This window comes from Chanos chanos, chromosome 6, assembly GCF_902362185.1.
Source record: "Chanos chanos chromosome 6, fChaCha1.1, whole genome shotgun sequence".
NCBI classification, from domain to species: domain Eukaryota; kingdom Metazoa; phylum Chordata; class Actinopteri; order Gonorynchiformes; family Chanidae; genus Chanos; species Chanos chanos.
This window is the reverse complement of record NC_044500.1, coordinates 15043764-15071249: the sequence shown is the minus strand read 5'-3', so window position 1 is coordinate 15071249 and position 27486 is coordinate 15043764. Positions and strand designations below refer to the sequence as shown.

The 27486-nt window shown below is 42.3% G+C and overlaps 1 protein-coding gene across 1 annotated transcript; it reads right to left on the bottom strand.

Annotated features, from left to right (window-relative positions):
- Positions 1-107: 107 nt before the first annotated feature.
- LOC115815128 (roundabout homolog 2) lies at positions 108-27486 on the bottom strand. The gene is given in 27 exon segments (XM_030778092.1): positions 108-134; positions 766-905; positions 1088-1243; positions 1352-1471; positions 1628-1791; positions 1965-2177; positions 3148-3277; positions 3495-3764; positions 3890-4029; positions 4191-4233; positions 4364-4582; positions 4841-5018; positions 5217-5335; positions 5473-5689; positions 6472-6593; positions 6679-6845; positions 7701-7869; positions 8091-8172; positions 9604-9809; positions 10201-10372; positions 11499-11623; positions 14089-14216; positions 14812-14950; positions 15080-15200; positions 15564-15721; positions 22536-22862; positions 27426-27486. Coding segments are annotated over 27 exon segments (4113 nt in total).

The following is a 27486-nucleotide window of genomic DNA, read 5'->3' as shown; positions in this document are numbered from 1 at the left end:
GTCTACATATAAACAGCAGGTACATTCAAACATCATTAATTTTTGAGATTTTCAATTTTTATTAATAAATAGATTAAAATAATGGGTTCTCTACCTCTGTTTTCTCACTAACGGTAAAAACACTGCAGGGGTATCTATGTACACATGGGAATCAAACTCACAATTAAGAAAAAATAAGAGCAACCAGTAACGAAATAAATAAATGAATAAATACAACATTGATAAGCAGGTGACACATGAATACTGCATGGCTGATGTCTTCAGTTGACCTTTGAATCCGCAAAAGCAGGTTAATGGCCACAGCAAAGATGGAGAAAAAACACTGCTCATCTCATTTTTACCAGTCTGCTTCCCTTTATGCCACTCTCTGAAAATCAGTAAACATAATTAAATTACATTAAAGTCGTTTTTTTTGTCACAGCTGTTTAAATCCAGACACCTCAAGGATACAACAAGGCACAGTAATTGTTGTCGGCTTTGTCCATACTTTCACGTGCTAATGTCACAGAAAATTAACAGTCCGTGGTTTAACTTTGAGGACTTTTCACTTTTGACATTCTCTTCTGTGGGTGTGTTTATATCTCTCCAGCATAAAATACTTAAGTTATGGTGAAAATTGTTGGTTGATAATTCATTAAAATGTTTCGGTCAGCCCCCGAGAGTGATGGACAAGACACTAATTAAGATGTCTGGAAGGAAGGCATCTGAAAGTGCATACACACACACACCCACACACACACACACACACACATAGATCTCTCTTACCTTATGTCTCTTCCTGCCTGCTCCCTGGCCATGAGATGCTGTTGAGGAGTGAGAGGAGGAGGTGCCGGTTGGTGACCAGTGGCAGGACATTGGGCTTTTTGGCAGGTCACTTGCCTTACAGTACAGGAACAGGTCCTCATCTGCACGCAGCAACATTTAAAGCTTAAATATGACTAAAACCAACATCAGAGTATCTCGCGATCAAACTTCAATAATGACTACATGTGTGGACATCAATGATTATTTATTCCTGTATGGGAACGTCTGTACGTTAACTAAAAGCAGTCATGAGTCATGTGATGATTGGGGCCGAGGTGCTGACCCCCTGTGTTCCACTGCGCTGGTTCTTTCCTGTGTGCAGTGACATTCTCTCCTTTTCTCTCTCTATGCTGCACGGTCATTCTGCTGCTGTCCAGTATATCTCCCAAGAGCTTCTTTGGCTCCTCTGTTGGAGGGGGCTCTGGTGGAGGAGGGAGGTCTGGAGAGACAAAATATCTGGTCACCAAACCACCCACAACAATTCCTCAACAGAGTGACTTACCACTGTGAATAATATACAGACAGACACTGGTTTTGAGATTCTGACCTCCAAGCCCCAGTGGTTCTCTTCTTTGCTGTCCATCTTTTGATGATTTCTTTTTGGGTCTGGGTTTCTGAATAAGCGATGAGGTGAACTTTCTCTCATTCGTAAATGAATGAAATTCTCCTGCAAATATAGAACAGCAGTGTTACCAGATATTAAAGTCAAACAAGAACTTAGATTAGTTTATTTTGCCAGACACATTGAACATTGAGCAATTAAACGTCACTGAAAAGTATTAAAAAATGTATGAGGTCTGCTAGGCTTGTTAAGTAGTTAAACACATACCAGTAGCAGTGCTGTGTGAACCTGCTCCATCCATCTGGACGATGTCCTTCCAGTGACTTGTGAGATGTGGTAAACTGGCATTGTAATTCTCAAGACTGACCATAAAGTTAGGGTTGGATAAGATGGTGAAAGGTGAAGTGGGTACACGTGGGGCCCTTCTGTTAAATGAACACACACACACACACACACACACACACACACACACACACACACACAAAACATACGTGTTATATAGTTCGTAGCTTCTTAGTGAACTGATCTGTTTGGAGTGGAAATCAGTTCTGTGTGCTTGTATATTTTTAGACAATGGCACATAGCTGAGATACAGTACTGGGGCAGTAGGTCAGGGTGTTGGAAGCGAGAGTAGACAGGTCGTTGTTCTTCATGCGGTGATGGAGTGAGAGTAGCAGTGGATTGCAGACTGTAGGTCGTGGCATGAAAAGAGTCCTCTTCTCTCAACGGCAGTGGGGGCAAATCCTCCAGACCCTCGATGAGGTATGACCTCTCGGGCAGAGGCGGGCACCAGTCCTCGTCTTCATCAGAGCTACATTAACGAAGAGAAGTCAACAGAGACATCACGGCTTTTATTAGACTGTAACCTGCACTAAAGAATGTGGTCACAAGGCATGAAATTCAGGCATGAATCTGCGAAAAAGAACAACAGAGGAAATTTGTAACAGATTGAATGAACCATTACACAAATATCTATTAAAGAGCCATGCTGAGATCTAATTTGCTCATAAAAATTCCAGACATGAAACCCGATTTACAGAGCAGCAAGCAGACAGCAGTGGTTAACATGTTTACAAGCAGAGCTGTTAAAAAAAAAAAAACCTTGTCAGACCATTTTTCTGCCTCCAGGGTGATTTTCAAGATATGATTTGACAGGAAATATAAGTAATGGCAGAAGCTGACATGTGTGCCATACATTTCTGTCCTGCCGGGGGGTATCTGTAAAAATCTCAACAGGGCTTTGTGACCTGTGTCTCAACTCTACTATTTTTTTTTTTTTGTCAGAAAGTCTCGTTGAGCTCAGGCTTAAGAACTTCATTACCCTCTGTCAGTTTGAGCTGGAACATCCAATAAGATAAGAGGAGCCCTTTATTTATTGCCATTGCCATTTGATATACTTGGAAGAGTTCAGTAAGAGGGCACAGACCGGAGAGAAGCATCAGACAACAGCGAAGAGAAGACACATAGGCTTAAGAGTGAAGAACTCAGATTCTGGAGTGCCGGAATAGTATTACTGAGTGACTTTCAAAAGAAGAACGTAAGTGAGCCAAAGTTGGATTTGAGATGTGGGTTTTTTTTTTTGCATTAATTGGCGAGGCAAATTATAGCACTTCACAGATCTAGTGCTCATCGCAGTGTCTTCTCCTGAAGCTGTAAAAGCAGCAAATTACGCCCAATTATTCTTAAAACCGGTAAATTATGCCCCTGGTGGCTGCAGTGTTTTATGAAACGGGGATCTCTCCTTAACACAGATGGTGTATGGCTCAGGGTGGGATTCTGACCTGGGATGCCTCTCATTTTTGCTTCTGTTGGAGTGTTTTAGGTCCCTGGGTGCAGGGGGAGGCAGGGAAAGCACATCTGTCCAGGTGAGAGTGGGCATCCCTGCTGCCTGGCCCACAGACTTCAGTTTAGCTGTGGTGTCATAACGATGTTACACAATGTTATCAGCATTTTTTTTTTTTTAATTTAATGAAACAATATGATCTCGATGTACTTTTTGAAAATAATTATGAAAATACGAACATACATTTTTCATAGTAATATCGTTAGTCCGCAACCTAACAGTCACGACTCTGACGACACACATTAATATTCAATGGTTGTAATTGCTGAGTTCAGATGCTTTTACCGCTGTCTGCCCTGGAGTACTGTAATTTAGCATATTCAGGTCCGCTGTGGCCTGACTGAATGCTCCAGTGGTCCTGATCCTGATCCATGCTATAGAGGTCAGACTTGGTCAGGACAGGGGTGCTGGCATAAGGGTCTGGGCCCTGAGTGTAGAGACTGCTCAAGTCAGGCTGATCTTCCTCAGCAGGGTTGATGGTGCTGTAAATGGGGCCGTCGTTGGATGTAGGACTGTACTGTTCTGTCTCGTTCAGAAAATTGGATATCCCCACTGCTGCAAAACAAATTAAGCCGGGTAAATGAGCTATAAGTTAATAAAAACGGAAGGCATTTGGAAGCTGTGCTGAAAGCTGAGTGTTGCATTTCCAGTGAGCCTTAAAGATCAAACAGAGCTCGTACTGTTGTAATATCTGTCGTTAGAGTCGTGTCCGGCAGAGCAACAGTTCATCGAGTCCTTTCCATTGTGGGCAAAGTTGCTGGTTGGCCAGGAATCGGCAAGCCAAGGGTACTTATCTATGTTTGGACCCAGCAAACACGGTCTAGAGAGAAGAGAATGTAATCAAATTGATCGAAATGTCTGTAGCCAAGGCAGTGTGTGAAAGACAGTGAATAATGAGTGCTATTAAACTGGCTGCAAAATAAAACATCAGTCAATGGTATTCACTGTGACTAGAGGAATTAGCTAAGGTGTTATTAATACCTTCCATTGATAAGACCCGATCCATCACCATGTGTGAAGCCAACTGTGGAAGAAAGAATTAAAGGATATTGTTAATAAAGTCTAAAACTCCGGTTAAAAAAAAAAGACGCCTCAGGTCTCATAGAAAAGTGGTCTGGTTTTGGAGCAGGTGTTTTGGATATGGTGGAGAGTACCTGCAGGTGTGTAGGCAAAGGAAGTCGTGTAGTGGCCAAGCTCTTTCCTCTTCTTATGCCTCCAGCAAAGCCTCACAAAAAAAGCCATCAGGACCATCCAGGAAGCTCCACCCATGCCAGCAATAAAGGCCGGTTGTCTGACCATACCTGTGATCTGTTCTGATAGGCTGATGCTGTCGTCCTTCTGCACGGGCAAGGAAGGCTCATCATCTGGGGACACTTCTGGTATAGACAGATATAGAGAGAGAAAGAGACAGAGAGAGAGAGAGAGAAGGGGAGACAGACCGACAGACACAGAAAAACAGAGAGAGAGAGAAAGCTGGCTCAGTAAGCGATATAATAAACAGTAAATATTATGTTCAGTCCAAACCAGTTTACAGCAGTTCTTTGGATTCAGAATACATTTTCCACTCGTCCAGTATATCCAGACTAATGGTGACTGTATTGCTGTGGGGCACTGAGTAGAGGGGGACTCACGGAGAAAGATGGAGACAGGTTGACTGCGAGTGCCCACGCCAGCACTGGTGACAGCTGCTACTTCTACTTGATACATGAACCCAGGAAGCAGCTCCTCTAAAAGCACCCAGAGCATGGCACCGTCTACAGTCCTGTTCACGTGGTGATACATTTGGGAGTCATTTCCCATACACCAGACCTAAAGTAGCACAGACAGAGAGAGAGAAGGAGAGGGAGAGGGAGAAAGAGCGGGAGAAAGAGAGAGAGAGAGAGGGAGAGAGCGAGAGAGAAAGAGAGTTGGGAAGGGAGAAAAATATGTCTCAAAATGACCAAGAAGCCAGCCACCCACTGTTTAAATGTGATTTCCTCCCATTTTAAAAACTGTCAGCGGTCTTACCATGTATTCTTGAATGGCTTCCTGCGGTATATGAGAGGAGGGGGGTTCCCAGGATACACGAACAATTGTACTGTTACTAAGCTGCATCACGCTCACAGACTGAGGGGCAGCACTTAACACTGTGAATTAGAACAATTAACAACAACTAAAAAACACACACACACACACACATTTCAACATCAGAATTAAACCAAAAACAAACTGAGACAAGAACATGTCTTAAAACTGCTGAATTAATACAAGTATCTCATCTTACCTTCTTCTGGCATATACACCACCGCCATTTCGCTGTCGACACCCTGGAACTCGTTGAAGTACGGCCGCATTTTGAATTCGTACTCTGTGCCTTCATGTAACTCTGACAGGACGGTTCTGTGTTCTCCCCCTACCCCTATGTCCTGAACCAGCCAGCCACTTCCCACTGGTCTGTACAAAAGCCGGTAGCCCTGAATAAAGTGAGTTTGCCGATCAACCTGTGAGAGGACATACACAGAGCATCAGCAGCATGCCAACAGTTCCCCAGCTGTATTCTGGATTTAATAATATTCTCTTTGAAGGGCAAACAGAGGTACATGTCAAGAGCTATAGATCAAAAGGTATTCACAGCACTGTCATAGTTACTATATATGCATTCATAATAGCCTATATGCAACAGCAGGGATAAAAGTATTTAAGGTTTCCCTTTAAGTGGAGGGTGACATTTCGCAGCTTGTTCTTGTTCTCCAAGACTATTTAGACTTATGACATATATAGCGTGCGTGTATAACACAGTTAAAACTGAATTCTTTAAAAAACAGTGAGTCTTGCCACACTTAAATGTCACGGGTGAGTATTAACTGTTTAGGAGCCTCCCGTGGTGCGCTGCACATTTTTGGATCTGCCCTTTCTGTCCTATTAGAACGTTTGCATGTACGCTTGCTGAGAGGTAAGTCGCACTTAGAAATATTGTATGCTTTGTTTCAATCTTTAAAAAAAAAATCCCCAACTTAAATCAGGTCCATAAAGTATAGTTTGTTGGGTCAACAGTTCTAGCTGAAGTTGCTAGTCACCACATATTAATTTGTGTCTGCATTTGTGTGTATATATAACAGCGTCCTTTGATAAATTAATCAAAAGCAAGTCCCGGGGACTCCCTTTTCTTTGATCAACCAGTCCCCCGTTACATGTAGTTGGGGCCACTGAACCAGAACATAAAGCAATATCTCAAAACACAACACTTTTCAACAACACAGAGGGGAATTGAGAGTCCACTAACAGTCCAGGAGATCTGAACACTGGTGGGACTAAGGATGACTGGAGTCTCCAGATGGACGGCAACCTCCTCCAGCTCTGTCTGCAGAAGTCTGTGGTCCAGCCCCTCATCAGTGAGACTGATACCTGAAAAACACACAGAGAAAGTAAGCTCACAGGGAAATTCTCCATTGTACACATGAGAGCAGTGGCAACAGATCCTCATACATACCCTGGGTTCTGATTGGCTCTGAGATAGGGCTGGGATCACTCAGTCCGTAGGAGTTGACGGCACGGACGATGAACAGATAGACGGTATTGGGGTAAAGGTTGGTAACTGTATGTTTTTCCTGTTTCACCTGGTCAGCCACTACTTGCCAGGTGCTGCTAACGGATTGGCTGTAAAATGAACATTTGGTCATCACTGCTACTGGCCGCGACTTTCTACATTTTAAACCCAGGGGACACGTTATAATACCAGAGCATTTTAGCTGCTGCAAAATCATAAATATTGGTCAGCGATTAGATTAGAAGATATTTGCAAAACACCAAAGACTGGACATGTTATTGGTTTTTGCAAGTGCAAATAAAGGTTAACAAGGGCAAATGATGTGAGTAAATCTGGCCATTATACCACAATTCTGACATTTGGCAAACTCCCCTTCAACCTCTGTGTGTGCGCTCTTTCTCCATGGGCTAAGAGAGCAGAAGGTTGACGCCGTCTATTCACAGCCTGTGTGTGCACACGGCCATGACCCCAAATAAACGAGGCTCTGCTATAAATCCCTCCAATTCTCTAACAAGGTGTCAGACTTGAGCTAAATAACGACTTGCCCTGTGCTCCCTCTCTCTCTCTCTTTCCTCTATCCCTGACTCTCCCTGCCTACTTTTTTTCTCCCTTTGTCTGTGTGAATCACACAAGACCTTCTGCTCGTTCTGCTCAGAGAGAGGGCCCTCTGTGAAGTTTAGTGAAGTCTAACTGCCGCCCTAGAGAGCATCCTTTCAAAGAAAAGAGGTCTCTCTGAAAACACCCCGAGAGTACGGCCGCATTTCATCTAGAATGACAGCTTCTAAATTAACATTCTCCCAATAGTATTGCTTAAATCTGAACCTCTGATACTGTCTCAGTATCTAATAGGTCAAGTTGAAGGTAGCAGACCGTGTCAATTAGAAGAATAACCACTACTTTTCTCCCGCTAGTCCTTTCCAGATGCTTATATGTTAGTGATTCTTCAACTTCATGGTGTTCTGTACCTGAAAGCCTCAATAATGTAAGAGGTAACGGCAGCGCCTCCTTCGTGTGGGTTGGGCTGCCACGTGAGGGTGACACTGTTCCTCATCACGTCGGTCACCACTGGTTTGTGGGGGGGGCCGGGCAGCTGCAGGGACTGGGGCACCCGTGGGGCAGAGTGTACTCCGCCGGCTACAGAGAGCAAAAACACTGAGCTAATCTGACAAGCCAGAAATACTGCATGCCCATCTCTGGCCCTAAAGTACTTTTGATTACGTATTCGGCAATAACCTTTGAAAAGTCTCCTAATGGAACATGGTGTGTGTGTGTGTGTGTGTGTGTGTGTGTGTGTGTGCGCGTGTGTGTGCGCGTGCGTGTGTGTTGAACATACGAGTGTGAGAGTGTGGTGATACCTCGCACGGACACGGTCCCGCTCCAACTCGTTTCCCCACTGGAACTGGAGGCAATGCAGGTGTATATCCCTGAGTCCGTCTCCTAGCAACAGACGGCACAAATGATATCGCTTTATGGATGAAAGGAGTCTGAGATAATCGTGAATGTGTTTCAGCTCCGGAGTACCGTCTCACTCTCGGCTCACTTCCATGTTATTTAAACACACATCCACGGAGATGAACCCACACATTGTCCTCAGTGTTGGCTATGCTTGGAGCTGATATGTTAAATACGAAATAATAGTTAGTTGTTACAATGTTACCATGTCCTCCACATGTCCACTGATTACCAAACGTACATGCTATTCACCGAAAAAAGAAAAAAAAATTCTTATTTGACTCTTTGATGTTACAAGACATGGGAAAACACTACAGATCCTGAGTATTCCACTGACCATGTTGTTTTCATTTCTACTCATATTCAGATTAATGAAAACTTGTTCACAATGTTGCGTATTACTCTGATCTTTGGGTTAGTATGTAGTACTTTCTTTTTCTATATACATAAATAAAAACATATGATATAAAAATAAATCAAATTTACATGAATGAGCTAAAGGTTCTCATAAAAGTTTAATTGTTTGAGTTTATTTGTTGCGCATTTTGGGCAAAGGGGTAGTGAGATCATTCAGCATTCCCGGTGGCCTCCCCCCTGAGAGAGTGTCAGTACTAAATTAAACATTCCAGTTCTTTTTGGAATGCTTCCTTCCCTCTCAGATAAGCTAATGCATCTCCCATGTTCCCTGAAACACTGTGACACGGCACATTTGGCTCACTTCACTGAAGCAAGTGACTCAGAATTGAATACTGAGACAGAGCTGAACACGCCCTCTCCGCTGTTATGAAAATTGGACTAAAGTCCCCAAAACCGTTGGTCAAGCGTGGCCAAAATCAATTAGCATGCACCATGCACCTCGTTCCACCTTAGATGCTAAACTTGAGGTGAGTCAAAGCGAAGGAAAAAAAAAATGACCCTTCTTTCTTTCTTTATTTATTTATTTATTGTGTGCAAGCAAGATGTGTTTGCCCTTTAAGATAAGGTCACGCATTACCATTTTGAGATTATTCGGTTAATTGCGCAGGGGAATTTAATTTTGCTTGATTTGTATTGCGTGGCATTGAAATGCGAAGAGAAAGAGAGAGAGAGAGAGAAAGAGAGAGAGAGAGAGAGAGAGAGGGAGAGAGGGAGAGAGAGAGAGAGACAGCATTTTTTGCTGGCTTGTGATATGTAAACATCACAGAACACTAAATAGTCTTTTCTCACACTGTAACAATAACACTTGTGTTATCCTAACTGACACGGAGCGAGCCTTTAGCAGACTCCGACAGACAGACACCGTTTCTGAAGGTATAATTGTCAGTGTCAATTTGAAATTTTCACGGAGAGCCTTTTAGTCAGGAGTGCTTTGAATTTCTCCCCCACTGATGAAAGAAAGACTATTCCCATTTTGTCTGAAATGTCTGTCAAACATACCTTCAAGTCAGTGATGCGCAAAGTGCCGTTCTCCATTAGGCTTATGTGGGCGTCATTTCCCAGAATCCTCAGGCCATCTTTCTCCCACCTGATGCTTGGGAGTGGGCTGCCCATCACATGGCACTCCAGTTGTGCACTGGAGCCTGAAACCAGAGTCTGATTGGCTGGGCCTTGGCGGATAATTGGTGGGACGAAGTCTGATGGGCCTTGAGGACAGACAGCAGAATATGTTGTCTGACAATCTTGTCCTTTCACATCAGCATTACTGAAAACATGTTTTCCAACAGACAGGATACGAAAACTAAAAACGTTAACCTAATACAATGCAACACTTGCCCAGTTCTCAGAATTTCTGCCAAAACCCATTCACGTTTTCGAAAGAAATACACGTGTTTTCAGCATTTCCAGGAAACACGTATATCAGAATTGAGAGCCGTTGTGGCATGATTTCAGCAAAATTGTCTACTGTGAAGGCTTTAGCTCTCACAGAATGTGATATTTCTGGATTATCACAAGCCTACTTTATTGATTCTCTCTGATGTTATGATTAGTGTGTGATAGAGTGGATGTATTCTGTCAATAACCCAGTGACCTCACCAGCCTCCACCTCCAGCAGGGCCTTAGCTAGAACGCTCCCCGCCACACTGATGGCCTGGCAGATGTAGTACCCTGCATCCTCTGGGCGGACGTCTGAGATGCTCAGCTCACCATTCATTGACACCGAGTACCGTCCTGATTGCGTGGGCGGTTGGCCAGGGAACAGCAGGACCTACACACACACACACACACACACACACACACACACACACACACACACCACAGAGAACTGTTAGCATCTGACATCAAAGGAGACTAGAGTAGGAGGCAAAGAGCCAACAGTTTGGAGGCTGAGATGAGTTACGTTTCTTTTTACATATATCTTTTATTAAACATATAAGCTATAGACTAGCGGGACAAGAATCCTCCTCTACAAGAAGACAACAAAGAAAAACAATGGGGAGTCTTTTGGAGTCATTTAAGTGGGCTAGTAAACAACCAGTTGTTGTTTTAGAGGACATTAGCGGCCAGGGTAAGACAGGGGGGTCTGCGAGGGGGGTGGGGACCATCATTTTATTTCCTCTAAGAGGCTTACACTGGTCGAGTCTTTGACTGAGCCTAAAAGTCCAAGAGATAATCTCAGAGTAAAGGCTAATGGTACATGAACTACTTAAAATGGAATGGACTTCATGCAGGATTCATTCAGCAGAAGGCACTTCAGTATATTTTTCCTTCACACAGATCCATTCAGTCTAACTGGTCTAACTTTTATCATTAGCACTGTTCTGCTTCAAATCTATTTATGGGGCGATAACACGTTCAACCCGTCATCTCGGTTGATACTTGCTCTCCTCTGGGTTGAGGGAGCTGCTCTGACACCTGATGTTCCACTGAGTCATCTCCTTTTCTCACGTTCTTTCAAGTCCTCCCTTTTGCTCATAGATTTTGCCGGGTTTTTTCACCGACGCACTCTCATCGCTGGCTTTCTAAACACGTATCGGCTGATTTTTTCTGACAGCTGAGCTAAAACAAACCATCGTCGGTTTAAGCCTAATAAGAACCAACGCTGACAGAAAAAAAAAAACACCACCCTTAAAACTCATTAGGAGAGCTCTACGCTTATTTTTCTGCCTCTGAATAACCTAATGAGTCACTGACTAACACATAACGAGGCAGAGCCTTGCATCAAAGTAGTGATGACTTTTAAACCAACATATGTTCCTAGACAAATTTCTTATATAACATGATGAGTAGGTCACACTAATTGCCCTTGAAAAATCATCCTGGGAAGCAACATTGTCTGACCAAGCGAAACCGATTTTGTGTTTGATTTTATCCCACCATGCTTTTTTTTTTACCTGGCTTCCCTCCTTTTGCCAGAAAACTGCAGGTGGGGGGTTGCCCTTAGTGCCACAGTGGAAGGAGACGGTTCGTCCCTGGGCAGAGATTTGGTCCTGGGGTTGAATGGATATCTGCGGGGGCACTGGGACAGGAAAGATCATATTATTACGATGACAAGCTTAAAAATAGCAACATACTTAAATCTAATGTGTCTTTCGATAACAGTCTATGAGCTGTTATGTGCCTTTAAATCAACAGTTGATTTCATTTCTAATGCTTTGATCTAACATTAGTGTGTGTGGGTTAAAGCATATAGCTTTTTTTTCACTCATCCAGGATTAAAGGAATTAATTAGTTGGGGCTGGAGGAAAAATTTCCCTGGTTCCAGGCAAATGAGTAAGAGATGCATGCTGGGACAGTGGTGGTCACACTGTGTAAGGGAACATCTGTTCCCACAGCAATATTACCAGTCGAGACCATTGCCAGGAGCATGAAGATTACAAGGCAAAGCCCCTCCACACACAGACATACAAGCACGCACATGCACGTGTGCGCGCACACACACACACACACACACACACACACACACACACACACACACACACACACACACACACACACACACACATAAAACCACCTATTTTTTGTTGGAAGACATTTTGTTGCTTTTACTGTAGCTAAAATAATCAGCCCTGGCGTCTCTTAAGGCTTCACAGCAGGCATGAAGCTGAGAGAGAAGAAAAAGAGAGAGACTGACAGAGTGAGAGAAGCAGAGAGAGAGAGAGAGAGAGAGAGAGAGAGAAGGAGAGAATCATCTGTTTTGCCTTCATTTTCACACTCTCCCTCAGAGATACACACTCCCACACAAAGCAGAGTCCGCGCAAGCAAGGTGACAAAAATCACTCGACTCAAACAGAACAATTGAGTCGTGAGAAGTGACAAGGCATCTTCTGACTCATATACAGTATGAGCAATTAAATCGGAGAGAACATCCTTGGACATTTGGACAGACATATTAATGAGTGCTCGAGATTTGCTTCAGGGACAAAGATAATTAACTGGAATATGCACATAATACACATTTGTCTACTGTGATAAAAGCTTGCATGAAGGTGACACATAATAAGCAACATTAACATCATTTTTCCTTCATCCGAATACTTGATAATGAAATTCAAGCCGTCTTGGGGGGGAAGAAGAGATGCTTATTTACTGTATTTCTTAACGATCCTAAATGATGAGAAACACTTTGGCTCTACATAGCTTGTCCTTCTGATTGGCTAGCCTTTTCTGTGCGGTCTGACTGCGTGTTCAAAACAGCAGATGCGCGCGTGATAGGTCCGTGATCCGAAGTACATTAAGTCAGTGACACGGGGGTTTACGCTCTGGCATGTCTGCACCGTAGACACTTTGGGAACTGCGGCGGTGCCATCGCACATTTGCTAAGAGGATTCATCTCACTCTATGTTCTGTATCTCTGATAGTCTCCTATGGACTCAGGTGCTTTTCCGACATCTGTGCCCTCAGGAGAGTGCACAAAACTCAGCACGGTAAATCTCTGAGCACTTTTCTACCCCCTTCTGACTAGGCTAAGATGAGCATCTTGGTAAATAAGACTGAGGAATTCTGGCACGAGGGAGAGACATGGCTGGTTGACTGTCTTACACTCTCTTAAACTCTTTTTAATGAGTTTTTCTCTTTTTAAGTGTGATAGTTACCCAGAAGTAACGACCTTCACGCACACACACACACAACCGCACATACACTCATGTGCTCTTGTCTAAGGCAGGTATCCAACATGAAAAATGATAAACATGCAACAGTTACTTGCTGGTTAAAACCAGAGTAAAGGGGGAGCATGCGGTGAACGTGAAGATGATTCGACGGATGAGATGACAGAGCACAACAAAAACGGAAGGTCAGTGACACAGAAACATCATAAGTGAGACATTACCGAAGGAATATGAAGCAGAAAAGACACTTGCACATGCACACACAGAGAAAGGACGAGAGCGAGAGAGAGAGAGAGAGAAAGAGAGAGAGAGAAGAGAGAGAGAGAGAAAATCTGCTCATTGCTAACTTAATTTAGCCTGGCAAAGTAACTGGAGGATGAATTGAATCAGAGACTCTCCAGCTGCCTCTCCTGAGCCTGCCATTCAGACTCCTGCCGGTATACTGGCACTGCCATGTCCTATTAATGCTAGACTCTCTTCAAGCGCACCATTTCACAAACAGCTGTCAAATGCAATAATCCATACACTTTACCATAAGCTTCTGTTAGAGGATGTATGGGTAAAAAAAAAAAAAAAAAAACTAGAGTCTGATAAATGCACTGCTCATATTTGATTTCACATAGATGTGTGAGCTGATTGTGTGTGACAAACTCAAATGGCAATGCTCAAAAACGTCGGGAAATGAAGGATGACTGTATCCAGGCATCCATATATATCTTGTCTTTCCCCCCCCCCCCTTGATTCATTTCTAATGGATGTTTCAGATTGTGAGCGCATGAGAAGAAGCGTATATGTGTGTGCTATATGAATATGTGTGTGTGTGCGTGCGTGTGTGTGTTTGTGCGCGATAAGCGTTTGAGCATGTCTTTATTACCATGGACCTGTAGCATGGCGGAGGCTTCGGTTTTCCCCACGCTGTTTTCGGTCATGCACGAGTACGTCCCCTCGTCTTCCTCTCGGACCTTGCTGAGGAGGAGGCTGTTGTCGCTACGGATTTCAAACCTGTCCAACAGGAGGAGAAGGAGGAGTCAGAACTCATCAGTGAACGGAGCTTGAGGAGGAGTCACCTCCCTTTCTCTTTACTTTCACCTCTCTTTGAAAACTCTTAAATTTAGGGCCTCTCTGTGTGGATTCAATACCTTGTAATGTTGACTTTGATTAAAATTTTGCCAATGTGAAAATGAAATGCAAATATCCCGTCTACTAAAACACTTCATTCAGTTTAATAGCCAAAATGAGGCCAGGTGATGAGTGAGTGCTTACAGGCGTCGTGGTGAAGTATTCACATTTGCATATTGGAGAGTGCTTAAATGTGCACTTCATTAATTCTAAAAAATAGTCTGAGTATGGGTTCCCTATGAACAAATGAGTGTCTCTGAGACACTCCTGTCTATACGGTTTATGTTTGTAGCTTCCCAGTCTCCACTAACAACGTTCCTAAAGCTGACACGACAGTGTCACAGTGTTGTAATAAAGCCTAATAAAGCTGCTATGATAGTGACATACAGTTGACTACAGCTCATATGTTATGAGTGTCATACAGTGGTCATAATAGGTATCATGACTGCTTATGTCGTCATTTTTCTTTTCTGCTGACCTGCCACGGGGGAGCTCTCCCTCCTCTCTGCGCCAACGCACAGTGGGAGCTGGATCACCATGCACCTCACACACAAACTCCACCATCTCATCTGCCATGACGATCTGGTTTACAGGCCTCCGTATGAATACCGGCCGCTCTGCTCACACACACACACACACAGAAAGAGAGAGAGAGAGAGAGCGAGAGAGAAATGTCAGTGACAATCAACAATACATCCAGAAGCAGAGCTCACCTACAGTATGATGAAGTCGAATGGAAGACTCACCGAACACCACCAGCTCGGCGGGGTCACTGTCCCTCTCGCCAACCATGTTAGTCCCCACGCACACGTACATGCCTGCGTCACTCTTCCTGGTGTGGGAGATCATCAGCTTGCCACCTCGCATCTGAAAGCCAGGACAGAATCTCACTTCAGCTGGCCACTCAAAGCCGCAAACCCTCCTCAGCAACGGGAAGCCGACACTCAGACAAGTGTCGTCTCTAGGGAATCTCTCTGCTTTTGAAAGCGTTTTTGCTGAATTGGCTACGACAGCTGAATAATAAATCAAATGGGCACGAGACATACAAACGCAGTCACGTAAGTAGTTTTATAGGCTTAATTATTTTTCTGCGTCATCCACACCAGGACAAAAAAAACCAAAAAAACCCCAGAATCATCAGCATCCCAGAGTCAAAAAGAGGTGATGTCACCACTGGTCCAAAAGCACATTATACGTAATCAGGTCATTGGTTACGGCGTGATGACTCACCGAGATCCTTCCGTCCTTGTCGCTCAGCCGTATGTTATTCCTCTTCCAGTAGATGGTGGGTTCTGGGTGTCCACGAGGGGGAACGCATTCCAGCACAGCGGGCTCTCCCGCAGCCGCGACAACGTCGTTTGGAGCCTGGCGAAAGTCATCCCTGAGAACTGAGGAGGAACAATGGGCACCAGTGTGTGAAGTTTTGAATACTTGTTTTGGCCGTCTCCACGCAAGATGTCTTTTCATAGATACATAGATATTTTTTGGTTTCAGAGCCAAGACTGGGTGGGCGGGAGGGTGGAGTGTGGAGGTGGTGGTGTTAGGGGACTTATGAGTCAGTATAAACAGAATGGAATTCTGATCCCTGTTCTCTGCTGCTTGTCTTACGTTAGCCTTCTGGTCTGAGGTTCAGAGGTTTCCTGTGCACCTCCCTGTCTGTTGCCTCTGCCCTCACAGTTTATCAATAATGTACTACTTTCATAACAATGCATCCAGTTTTAAATACACATGAATAATGCATTACATAAAAGAGCAAAGCTGATAACAATATTCTCTCTTACAGCTTCTGCAATAGAAAGCTTGTCAGATGATTAAAATATATATCACCATTATAGATATATAGATGATTGAGATGTATAAGCAGAAAATGGAAAGAAAGAAGATATTACAGGTCCATATATATATATATAAAAACAGTAATATTTCTCCATAAATGCAAATGCTGCTTGCGCAAATAAAAACGTTTTTTTTTTTTCTTTCTTTGACTTATCTGTCATATGAAAAAAGTATCAGATGCTTCAGCGCTTAAAGTGGAATGGCTGGATAAGACTATTTTCCGCATAAATCCCTGGTGGTGATTGACAGATGAAAACCACGCACTCTGACCCCTAGCAACAGCCTCAGGGGGACACTTTGAGCTTCAGACATCAAAGCGCGATCATCTCCAGCTCCATTTCCACCAACGGATGGGCACTAAACCCTTCACCAAACACAAAAAAACACCACTCAAAATTACTTCCTTCCCCTGAAACTTAAAAAAAAAAAATATCATAGCAGTAAAAACAGAAGACAAGCAATATTTAAATAAGAAGCCATCTGTGGGGCTACAATGCAATCTGTTTGCTATCTCTCCACCAGATATTATGTAAGCATATGTTCTCATTAGCAACCTACAATAAAGATTTATTGTAACAGACGTTATCATGTTTATCATGTTACTTTATAATACACATTGGAGAACAGTCTGCTACAACTCCTCATTTTCATCCAATTCTCTCCTCTAACCATATTTCTCTCAGACGGCCCAATATCAGTTTGAGAGAAATCTCAGTGTGTCCTCGTCAATATTTCGAGCACGCGTGTAATTTAAAATTTATCATAGTCATCAAGAAATTCTCAAACTCAGAGTCTTATTTTGACTTCAATCATTCTAATCCCACAGTGTATGAATATTCACGTCTTCCAGACAGAGAGAGGGACTGGATCTGAGCTTTATCTGGGCTGGACCCTTTATCTTCAAGATCTCACGTTAGCATCTGAAGTGGTCATCTGTCAGTCTGTGGAGCTCATACTCCCCCCCTACTCCCACCCCATACACAAACCCAATCTGTTACACTCTTCCTCACGACAAGCTCCCATTTTCATCAAATTTAGGACAACACAATAACACGCACTTCGCCCATGAATAGCTGAGTTACAGAGAGCGATATTACATTTGTAGGAATATAAGCATATTATCAAAAGCATCATTTGTTTGCTTAATGAATTTTCATATAAGTGAGAAAATTTCTGTCCATGTAACTTCTCTTTTATAACCAACTCCTCTGATTTTTTGCACTAAACAAATCGTACGAAAAAGCGCAAATGAAGTGTCTTCATTACAGTTGTGTTTTGTTTCACTAATAAGCAGGATTTAATTGCACAGTTGACTATCCACCTCTCCACTTTTGGCATTGTGCGATGACTCACTCGTTGCAGGCTGTCAGTGCTGAGTGTGCACCCAAGCGGTCCCACAGGCGGTTCTCCACAGCGGTGCCCAAACAAAGAGCAATCTCACTCTGGTGTTTAAGCACAGATGTTGGAGAACGGAGACCCAAGAGTGCGGGCACCCCTCAGACACAGAGGGGAGGGGGCCAAACGATGGAGAAAGGCTAAGCGTTACTGGGACATCTGGCCCACAGCGGCACCCGGCCCGTGTCCGGCCCTGTGGAACCCCCGCCCAACCTGTTACTATACCCCCACCTAAACCCAGAGAGGATCAAAGAGGCACGCTGGCGGATAAAGACAGCTCAACTGAGAGTGGATGGGGAGGGAGGGGGGTGGGGTGGGGTGGGTTGGGGTTGGGGGTGGGGGTTGCCCACATAGTGCTGCAGGGGGAATGACAAACCTGTCAATTACTCTCCCACTCTTGATCAACAGTTTTAGACATATGCGTGGGCTGGACAACGGCGTTGTTAATTCACCATGTAATGGAAACTTAACATACATCTTCCATTTAAGCCGTACACGCAAATCAATATCAGCAGTGATTACAAGTCATGGAGAAAAGATAATATTTTACCAGTGGTTTGTGGACTACAGTATCTCACTGCCTTACTGAATTAAAGCTCTAACACAGAAGGCGCTTGGACGGCCAAGGACAAGGACAGACTGTTCACAAACATCCCTACAGCAAACTGCATTTTTCAGGAGACTACGGACATCCATGCGTAATTCATGAGCGAGTTAAGAAAGGGAGAGAAACGAGTGTTTGCCGCTAACCAACAGCAAGCTTAGCCCGACACACAACCCGATCAGCCCAGGGCCATACCAAATCCCTATTTAAGAGTAAGAATGAGACCTTCCACCTTGTCAGGGTTCATCCATTCGCTTCCCCAACCAAGCTCCCCCAAAACTTTCTGCTTACGTCAAGACATTTAGCCTGCTCCACTCCACCCCACTCCACTCCACTCCACTCCAGCACCTCCAAAAACAAGGGAGAAAGAGTTAGAGCAAGAGTGCAGGTTTATTTTTAGACGCCCATGAGACCGAGTGACTTGAGCAGAGAGTCTCATTAGCCAAAAGTGAGGACTTTGAAGGGGACACGTGACCAAAAATAAACAGCATATGGGTCATAGTTTTTCTTTCGCATGCTTTCCCCATTACATTTACACCATAAATCTACATCAGCGCAAGTTACAGTCATTAGAATATTGAGTGAAAAGGGTGCTTCAAGCAGAAGTACTGACGTGTTTGAAAACATTTACACACCATCAAGTCACTAAACTTCACATCCACTAAAATTCTGAACCTAGCATGGAGTATAGATCATATACTGTAGTGTGTTGATGTCTGATATGAAAAAAGTAAGGTGAAACAAATGCCTTCACAGCAGGGGTGTGTGAGGGTATTTCACTAGGCTAAACTTCACACAGGTTGAACCCATTTCAAAGGCCGAGAGGCCCCTTTCTTCTCTGCCTCCTGTGAGGATCATGGAGTGAGGCTAAATGACAAGCCTGTCAAGTCCTCCATTATTGATGAGCTTCGACTGATTAATGGCACACTTCTGCTCACCTTTACTTTGGGAAGAATCATTGCGATTTGCAGTATCTTAGAGAGGCACAGGTGAACTGTCTTAGCAAGACTTATCATTATGCCATCGATTGAAAGTCGACCTCTAAATGGCAGTGATATCAATCTTAAGAAAGGAAAAATGAAGTCAGTTAGTGAGTGAGAGAACGTGTGTGTGTGTGTGTGTGATGGGGGGAGGGGGGGCTAGTTAGGTATCATGCAGCAGTCTATCTCAGATTAAAAAAAAAAAAAACAGGAAAAACCTACAACACTATCTCTCTGAGCCTGTTCACTAGCCAGTGAAACGTGGAGCCAAGCAGACAAGCACACAGCAGGCAGGTTGTAAAGCGCACATGCCCATGGTATTGTTCAGTTCTACAGAGAGAGCAGCATAAATAAATCCATTAGAGAGGTGGGCTAATCCTATCCTGTATTCTTGCTTGTATGGCGTTGCGGCTAATAGAGGCCTGGTGTTCACTGAGAGGGGACTGGGTTAATCCAGACATAGTCTGGGGTTATTGAAGCAAAGGCAGGATGAGGTTAACAGAGTATGGTTTTACACTTATGTCTTTCACAGAGCAACTGTTTCACAACAAATAAACTCCTTCAAAATGTTTTCAGTATTTTTCTTAAACGTACACAGAGCTAAATCATGAAAATGTAAACTATGGCAAGCCGTCTTCTCAAATGTAGATGTCAGGGCAGAGTTTTCAGGGGAAACGGTCTAGATATCACTGAAAATTACACAGGAAAACAAAGGGGATGCAAATCTAGAAGAAGAACGTGTACGGAGGTATGTTGCACGTCACATAACGTATTCTTCTTTCCTCTGGGATTAAGAGGAAAACCATGGGGAGAGACATATTAGAAAACTGGCTGACCCCCCTGCATCATCACTTTATAATCCTACACGGAGAGAAAGAGGGACAGCTGGCTTTAAAGCCTTTTAAGCAAGTTTTATTTTTTTTATTTGTCCTACTTTATCTTAATCCCAGCTCAGTGCATGCCGGAGTATGCTCCCTTAGACAGACTGCCACATTCATAGCTTTGAAATAGATACTGCTTTTGCTCTTACATAAAAGCTCACAGACAAAGCTGCTATTTTTAGGAAGAATCTTTGAATGGATTTCTACATTTGCAGGGAGTACTAAATATTTGCCAAAAATGTAAAAGCTCAACTGGTTGTTCTCAGCATTTGCTGCTGCTCCCAAACAGACTAAAAGCATTTAGCCATTATGACAAAGTACAAGATTAAGTGCTTGGTGGCCCATTTACTCTGTGTATATGAAGTCTTCGATTTATGCATGTTGTAATATAACTTAAATTCAGTATCACGCATATGGACAGAACTTTACAATCTTCATGATTTCAGAATTTTTCAGAAGAGATTTCAGAGCGTATTTTAAGTTATTTTTGAGAATTTCATTTCAACAGAATCTAAATTAACACTATTTTAGCAGTATGCAATTGGAACCCAGTGTGATTTGTTTGTTTGTGTGTTTGCAAAATGTGTGTGTGTGTCCATGCGTGTGCATGCATCTGTGTTTTGTATATTTACCAAATTTGGTATAATCTGTAAATGAGTCCAATTCAATGAAAGCTGTTTGTGACTCAACTGAAACTTTCATCTGGACCAAAGCAACAGCTCTCCCGCAGAAGAAATCCGAGGCTTGCCTCCACAAAGAGCCACAGAAGGGTAAGACAACAAAGCTCCCTTTAAAGGCACATACTTCAACCCATACTGCTCCTGAGTATTAGTATGGCACAGTGAATAAAAAAAAACCCAACACTTCTATTTCTTCTGAACCTCAGACAACCGTTTTATACAATATTTTTATTGCATTATGTGTCTATGCTCTTAACAGCTCTTGTTAGATATCTTTTGTGAAAAAACAACATTTTGCGAGACTGTTGTTCCATTCATTCAATACAACGCTGAAAAAAATCTCACACAAAACAAGTAGTTCAAGATTACGCAAAATAAAAACATTTCCCGGTATGAAAACTAAGTATACAACGTCCTCTTAAGACAGATGGACTTTGAAGAAGCAGATTAATCTTTCTGGATATTGCTCACTTATCATAAGCGGTTGAGAGCATAATGCCTCCATGTAAGGCCATATTTTGCTGCTCAATCTTCTTGCTGCTACTGTAATCTCAACTGCAGGACATGCTGCCTCATGGATATAATAAATTTAGGGGTGGGGAATATTTTGGGCCCCTAATAAACCCCCCAGCCCTCCACCTGTTGTCCACTTCCCTTCTCTTTCCTGTTCTAGTCCACAATCCCATGCCGACATCGGAGACAACAATTTCACTATCCTCCCTTCCGGTTTAATTAATTCACTTAGAACTAATTAAGAAGGGAACAGGGCTGGTAACAAGCACCTTGGGTAATGTGATAAGACCTCTGTACCCTATCTGTGACAAGGACTTCACTTTAAGCTACTATGGATGACTCCCCCAACACTTCTTTGTTTGTTGGTTTGATACAAGCCAGCAGAAATTTCCTGCTATGGCAGCTACATCACAAACAATGTTTAGAGGTAGATTTTTTGTGAAAATGGTAACGTTTTTACAAGAAAACAAAACACTGCTTCAGAATGTACTGCGCCAACTGAGAAAAATAATTGTTCCCTTCGGAAAACTGAACAGATTTGTCAATGTAAGCATAAGCACAATCTCAAAACAAAAACAACAACAGCGTGCTGCTTGTCCTCCATTTTACTTTGGCTGATGTCATTTCAGTCTGAGAGACCCTGTAAGATTAACTCATGATGAGGTCATCCAACCATGAGACGCTCCAATGACTTAAACAAAAAGAGGGGTGCAGAGGATGGGGCAACATTAAATTGCTGTTTTGTGTTTTTAATGAGAAGAATGAGAAGACTTTGGTGTTGTAAGCTCCTACGCTCATCTTCCAATCGGCAAACTCGCTAATCCATTTTTTTTTTTTTTCCTGGCAGAGGAGAGCTGGAGCTCCACGGTATGTCTACAGTGCCAGCAGGATTATGGCTAAAGAGAGAGAGGGAAAGTGCCAGAAAATCTGAACACCCTACAGCAAAGACGAACAAGGAGAAACTGCCAAAGCCAAAAAGTCTCATAAGAGAAAATGCCCAAAGAGAAAAGAAGGGAAAAAAAAAACGTAGTCAAGATGATTTGAAACACAATTGCTCGAAAGCCTTATTCAAGAAATTTTTCTTTTCTAATATTGATTTGACTGTACAATTTACGAAAAATCAGCTGACGAAATTTCCCGTTCTCACAGTCTCCTCACAGTTGTTCTGAACCGGGTCAAATTTCAAGCTAAGCGCGAGAAATCTTACTGAAGCACAGTGCATCAAGCGGAGAAAAAAATGTAGCAAATGCTCAGAATAGCTACACTGGTTTTATAGTGCCATACCTCAATTAAAACCCACAGCAAAGACTTACTGGCTACTTCCAGTGAGGCGTTGCGACTGACTGCTTCACCCAGGTAGTTGCGGGCCACGCATGTGTAGACACCTTCATCTGGTTTGCTACGCCGACTGTGGACGATGCGCAGGAAGAATAGGGAGCCACTAGGCAGCAACATACGATGTGACCGTGGGTCGTCCTTGTCCGTTTCCACATGCTCGCCATCTTTGTACCATTCAACAGTGGGCGTTGGACGCCCTTCAGCTTTACAGTTCAACGTGGCCGGCTCTCCTTTGGACACAATCAAATCGGATGGGTCTTCCACAATCCGTGGTGGACTGTCCTCCAGACGCGGCCTCGATCCTGGGGTCAGGAGTTGATAAAGATCTGATTAGACTAACACTTAACATAAAATTTCCAACGTGAATATCTCAACTTCTCCAGCCAGATGAACACAGGTCTGGACAGCTCTGTTAGCCAGAGAAAACCAAGAGCGCCTTGTGAATCCGAACAGTTCATTCCCTTACCTTCAGGGGGGCTTAAAGTCAAAAGTCAGGTTAGGTCACAGTATGTAAAATGTGTGCATTTGTATATATTCTCCCTTTCTCTCAAACTAAATATTACATGGTATAAAGACCTGGACCATTTCAAACAGTCTACCCTCTGAGGAAAAACTAATGGGTTTATTGAAACGGCCAAGGAAAAAAAAAGAGAAAAGGGATGGTATTCTCTAATGGGGACTTGCAAAAAGGAGAACAAGTTGAAAGTATGATGGCTCAGCACCTAACAGGCTTTTAACTCTGAGAGAGACGGACGAGATTGGTGAGAAGTTAAAAGAAGCAGACATTAAGGCTATTTGGCCAGACTTTTTCTAGTGAATATGAGCCAGAGAACTCGTGGTCTTGCCTCTCTAGGGACCCATTAGTGCTGGACTAAGCTATATGTTAGGATACAGGCCTAGCAGCCCGGGGTTTCTGCTTTGAGCAGCTAGCTGTCACTTTGAAATTAAAGACTACTTTTTATCTCCTTACTCTTAATTCATATACCTAAATGTATAAACTCATAGGAGTTGTTATGGTATTTTGAATCATGGAGATTAGCTCCTCTCAGCTAAGAGTAAAAGACCTCGATTTTTTGTTGTTAATGACGATGTTGCAGGAAAAGTTATCTAACCTTTCATTTAAACTTTAGCTGGCCAATTTAGTGAGAAACTAACATTCGCTTACAGTAGAAATCTTGTTAAATCATGAAATTGCCTAAATTCCACTGTGGTGTATTGAATTACAAGAGGCACATCACATTTTCATGATTTTCATTTCATTATCAGAGGTCACCAAAAGCTAATTGATGCTTGAAAGGGAATAAAATTATTAAAACACAAAAAGCCAAGGACTTATACTTTTTGAATTGAGAAGAACATACAATACCATGCAAGAAAGAGTAATTATCTGTTTGGAATTTTTTTATGGTAAACAGTCTTCCTTTGAAAAGTTTAAGCAAAGGTGGATTTAGTTATCAGAAAGACATTTATGTCCTTTTAAGTTTTGTGAAATGTCAGTCTGCAAAGCAGTTCCCCATTGAGTTAATGTATTCATGTCTGTAGTTGGTTATAAATTTTGTCTGCACCAATGTTTAGTTTAAGACATAAAATTACACTCCTCAATTCAGTTTTTGGGTCATTTAGTTTTTTATACTGCTGTTTTTTATATTGCTGTTTTATGTTTGTATCTAACCTGATAACCTGTTAGACAATATGTATCCCAATAACCGGTCAGGCCATGTTATTACTGTATATGCCGCTTATACCCAGTTAACTGTGACGACGACTGCATAAATGCGATTTCTGAGAGCACAGAAATAAAACTTGCCATATATTGCACTGGATTCATGCATGTGTGCATCAAACATAACCTTGATCAAAAGTATGTTTGATGTCCACGAGCCTAGAGTGAGGAAAAACCTTGAATTGTCAGTCTGCAGTACGATTGATTGCGTTGCAAAGGCGGTGCAATGGTGGGTGGATGATTATTCAGCTTGTGTTTAGGATGTGCCTACACTCCGAGGGTTAGAACAGAGAGGTGGAGAACAGCCTACTATGATGGTTGTCCTTTTAAAATTAATGGGAGACATTTCATTATTTTATTGCAGTAATACTCCAGTTGGATTACCTTTTTAATATAAGCTTTAACAGTATATTAAAAAAATATTTATATCAAATATATACATTACAAAAATGAACTAGAAACCTCTATGATATGATTCCACCTCAGTGCCAACACTAAGGCAGAGAAATAACAGGGTAGAATTAAGGCTGAACACCAAAAAGCTTCTTGCACCTAAGATGGACTTCTCTTGCTGTTTGATCTTGGGTTTCAAAATACTTCAGGCTGAAAAAGTAGGACCAAGGTTGGCACAAGAAAAGAGGGGGGGGGGGGAGCTGTCTTTTTTTTTTTTTTTTTTTTCCACAAAGGCCGTCAATATAAGATATTTTTAGTGCATGGCTAAAAGCTATGCGATTACGTAATCTTTTACGGTAATTAATATTTACAAATATTAGGCATGCTTCGTCCTCTTTTCCCTCAAGGTATACATGTGCTCTTGTTATGCTAATATGCTGTGAAAACAACAACCAGAGGGAGCAAGTCCTGTTGAGCCTCCAACGATTTTTTTTATGTCTCAGACATATTCAGATAAAGCGAAAATATCCTTTCAGTACGTCTCTAGGTTTGGTACTAAACTAATACATTTTAAAATGGGTATTAGTATAGGCATTGGTAAATCAGGCAATATCCCAGTCAAAGCACGGGGGGGGGGGGGGGGGTAGACAGTCGCTTATATAAAAGACCAACCCTGTGGTGTCATATCTGTGTCTCCTGGCATGTACACTGGTTCCACTAAGATGCCAAAGCTTGATGTTTTCAACAACAACAAAAAAAAAAATCTGTACTCTTCCCTCATGTTTCTTTTTTTCAAAGGTGCCATTACCTGACAAACAAAACACACACAAATAAACAAACATATAAATAAATAAACACACCTGGACATGTTTTTCCCCCCTTTGTGATTTAAGCCACTGAGCCGGTTATTTATTGTAATCATAATCACTGTCCATAATCACATGGACAGTAGTAACCGGGAGCTTTCCTCTCAGCCATTCCCTATAACCAATCACCAAAGGCATAGGTTCTGTGAAGCATCAGATTAGTATCAAATTAAGAGCATAAAATCAAGAGGATGGGCATTCTAATGTTATTGAAATGCTGAGAAAAACAAATAGCCATGAACTAAATTACAATCCAAATAGTGATGAACCCCTAAAGAATTAAGCTTGTATGAGGCAGTTATGTAACGTGCTTGACTCAAGTAGTGAGACATAAACAACTAAAAATGACTCATTGTCCAGAAATAATTACTGTGCATTAGTATTAGTTAAAAATGTAAACACAACAGAAATAAAAATAATAGAATATCTACCCATTATGTACAGCAAGTTATTCAACAATATGTATGGAGATATGAAATGGTCATGACATGGTAACTTAACACGGTACATGAGAATAGTCTGTCAAGGGTCTGTCCAGCCAGATCGCATCTATAAGAATGGAGCAAAGACGTATCTTAGCAACCACAGTGACGAGTCAAACTAGAATTCTACTTTCAGATTTTATTAGCCAGAGACAGACGAAACAGGGTTTTTTTAATGTTCTCACAATTTTTACCCATATGCTTTTAACGGGAGAGTTTAAAAAAAAAAAGAAAACACAAATCAAAGAACAAGGTTTTCTTTCTGTTTGAAGAAAGTCTGTCTTCAAGAGTACTTGAAGTGGCAGTGTACTGTATATCCCCATAGAGTCAAAGGAATGAAAGAATCTAGAGTGCCTGTATCTGAGGCTTGCATGCGTTCAGAAGTTTCTCTTTCCACTAATGCACAAGGCCATTAAGCTGTCCTCGGCAGGGGGACCCATCATACTACACTGCAGATTGATGATACAGCAGGAGTGTCCTTAGTCACCTCTGCTAGAGGAAAGTCTCTAAAAAAGTAATCATTATGAAGTTGCATAAAAACGGTATACAAAAAGGTCACTGATGTGTGACGTATACCCGTTGTGAGATGCCACTTCTTGGGATAAGGAACAGTCTGCTTTATGATACAAGTGACAGAACAATGTAGTTTTTCATATGTCTTGTCACTGTCACAACACAAACTGCAGAGTCATTTGATCACAGTGGTGATCAAAGAAAAGCATGTGATATATTGTGTTGTATTGCACTATATACATGATACTGTCAAGACAACACCGTTTTACTATTGTGCTATACACATGATAATGTCATGACAACACTGTTTTCGTGCGTTTTACAAGAACCATAAATAAAAAATCACATTTATCCTATTCTTATCTGTTCTGGCAGTGGATACTGTTGATTTGTTCGACTTAACAGATGCAGGCGTCTAATTGGACATAAGGTGCGTTCACAATGTGTGAATACAAAAACATCTGGAGGTGCAAACATTATCTGATGCTCTGAGTGTAATCTCTTCCCATCAGCACAACGGCTTATTTGATATGCTAACATATGGCACCAATATGCTGTCATACAAAACGTTCACATACAAGCATTCATAATGTTGTCATCAAACACATTCACAGTTGTGCTCAAAATACAACTTCAGCGCTTATGGGTACATAATTCATTATCCATCCATAATAGTATTACTTAATGAACATATTAAGTATCAAACAAACGTGGTGGTGTGAAGCCCTCAACAAAGAAAAATTCTCCTGCTACTATTTGAAGAAGCATCACATTTAAAACAATTATTTAACTAACGAGGCGGTACACGCATCTACAACGGCAGTACTCACTGACAGAAGTCCCCCCATATGAAACTGCTCAAGGGCAATTAGCGCTTTTGTGTCTTACCTGAGGCTACGCAGGTCTGAACGAGCACCAGCTGCAGGATATTTAAAAGCCGGAGAGGCAT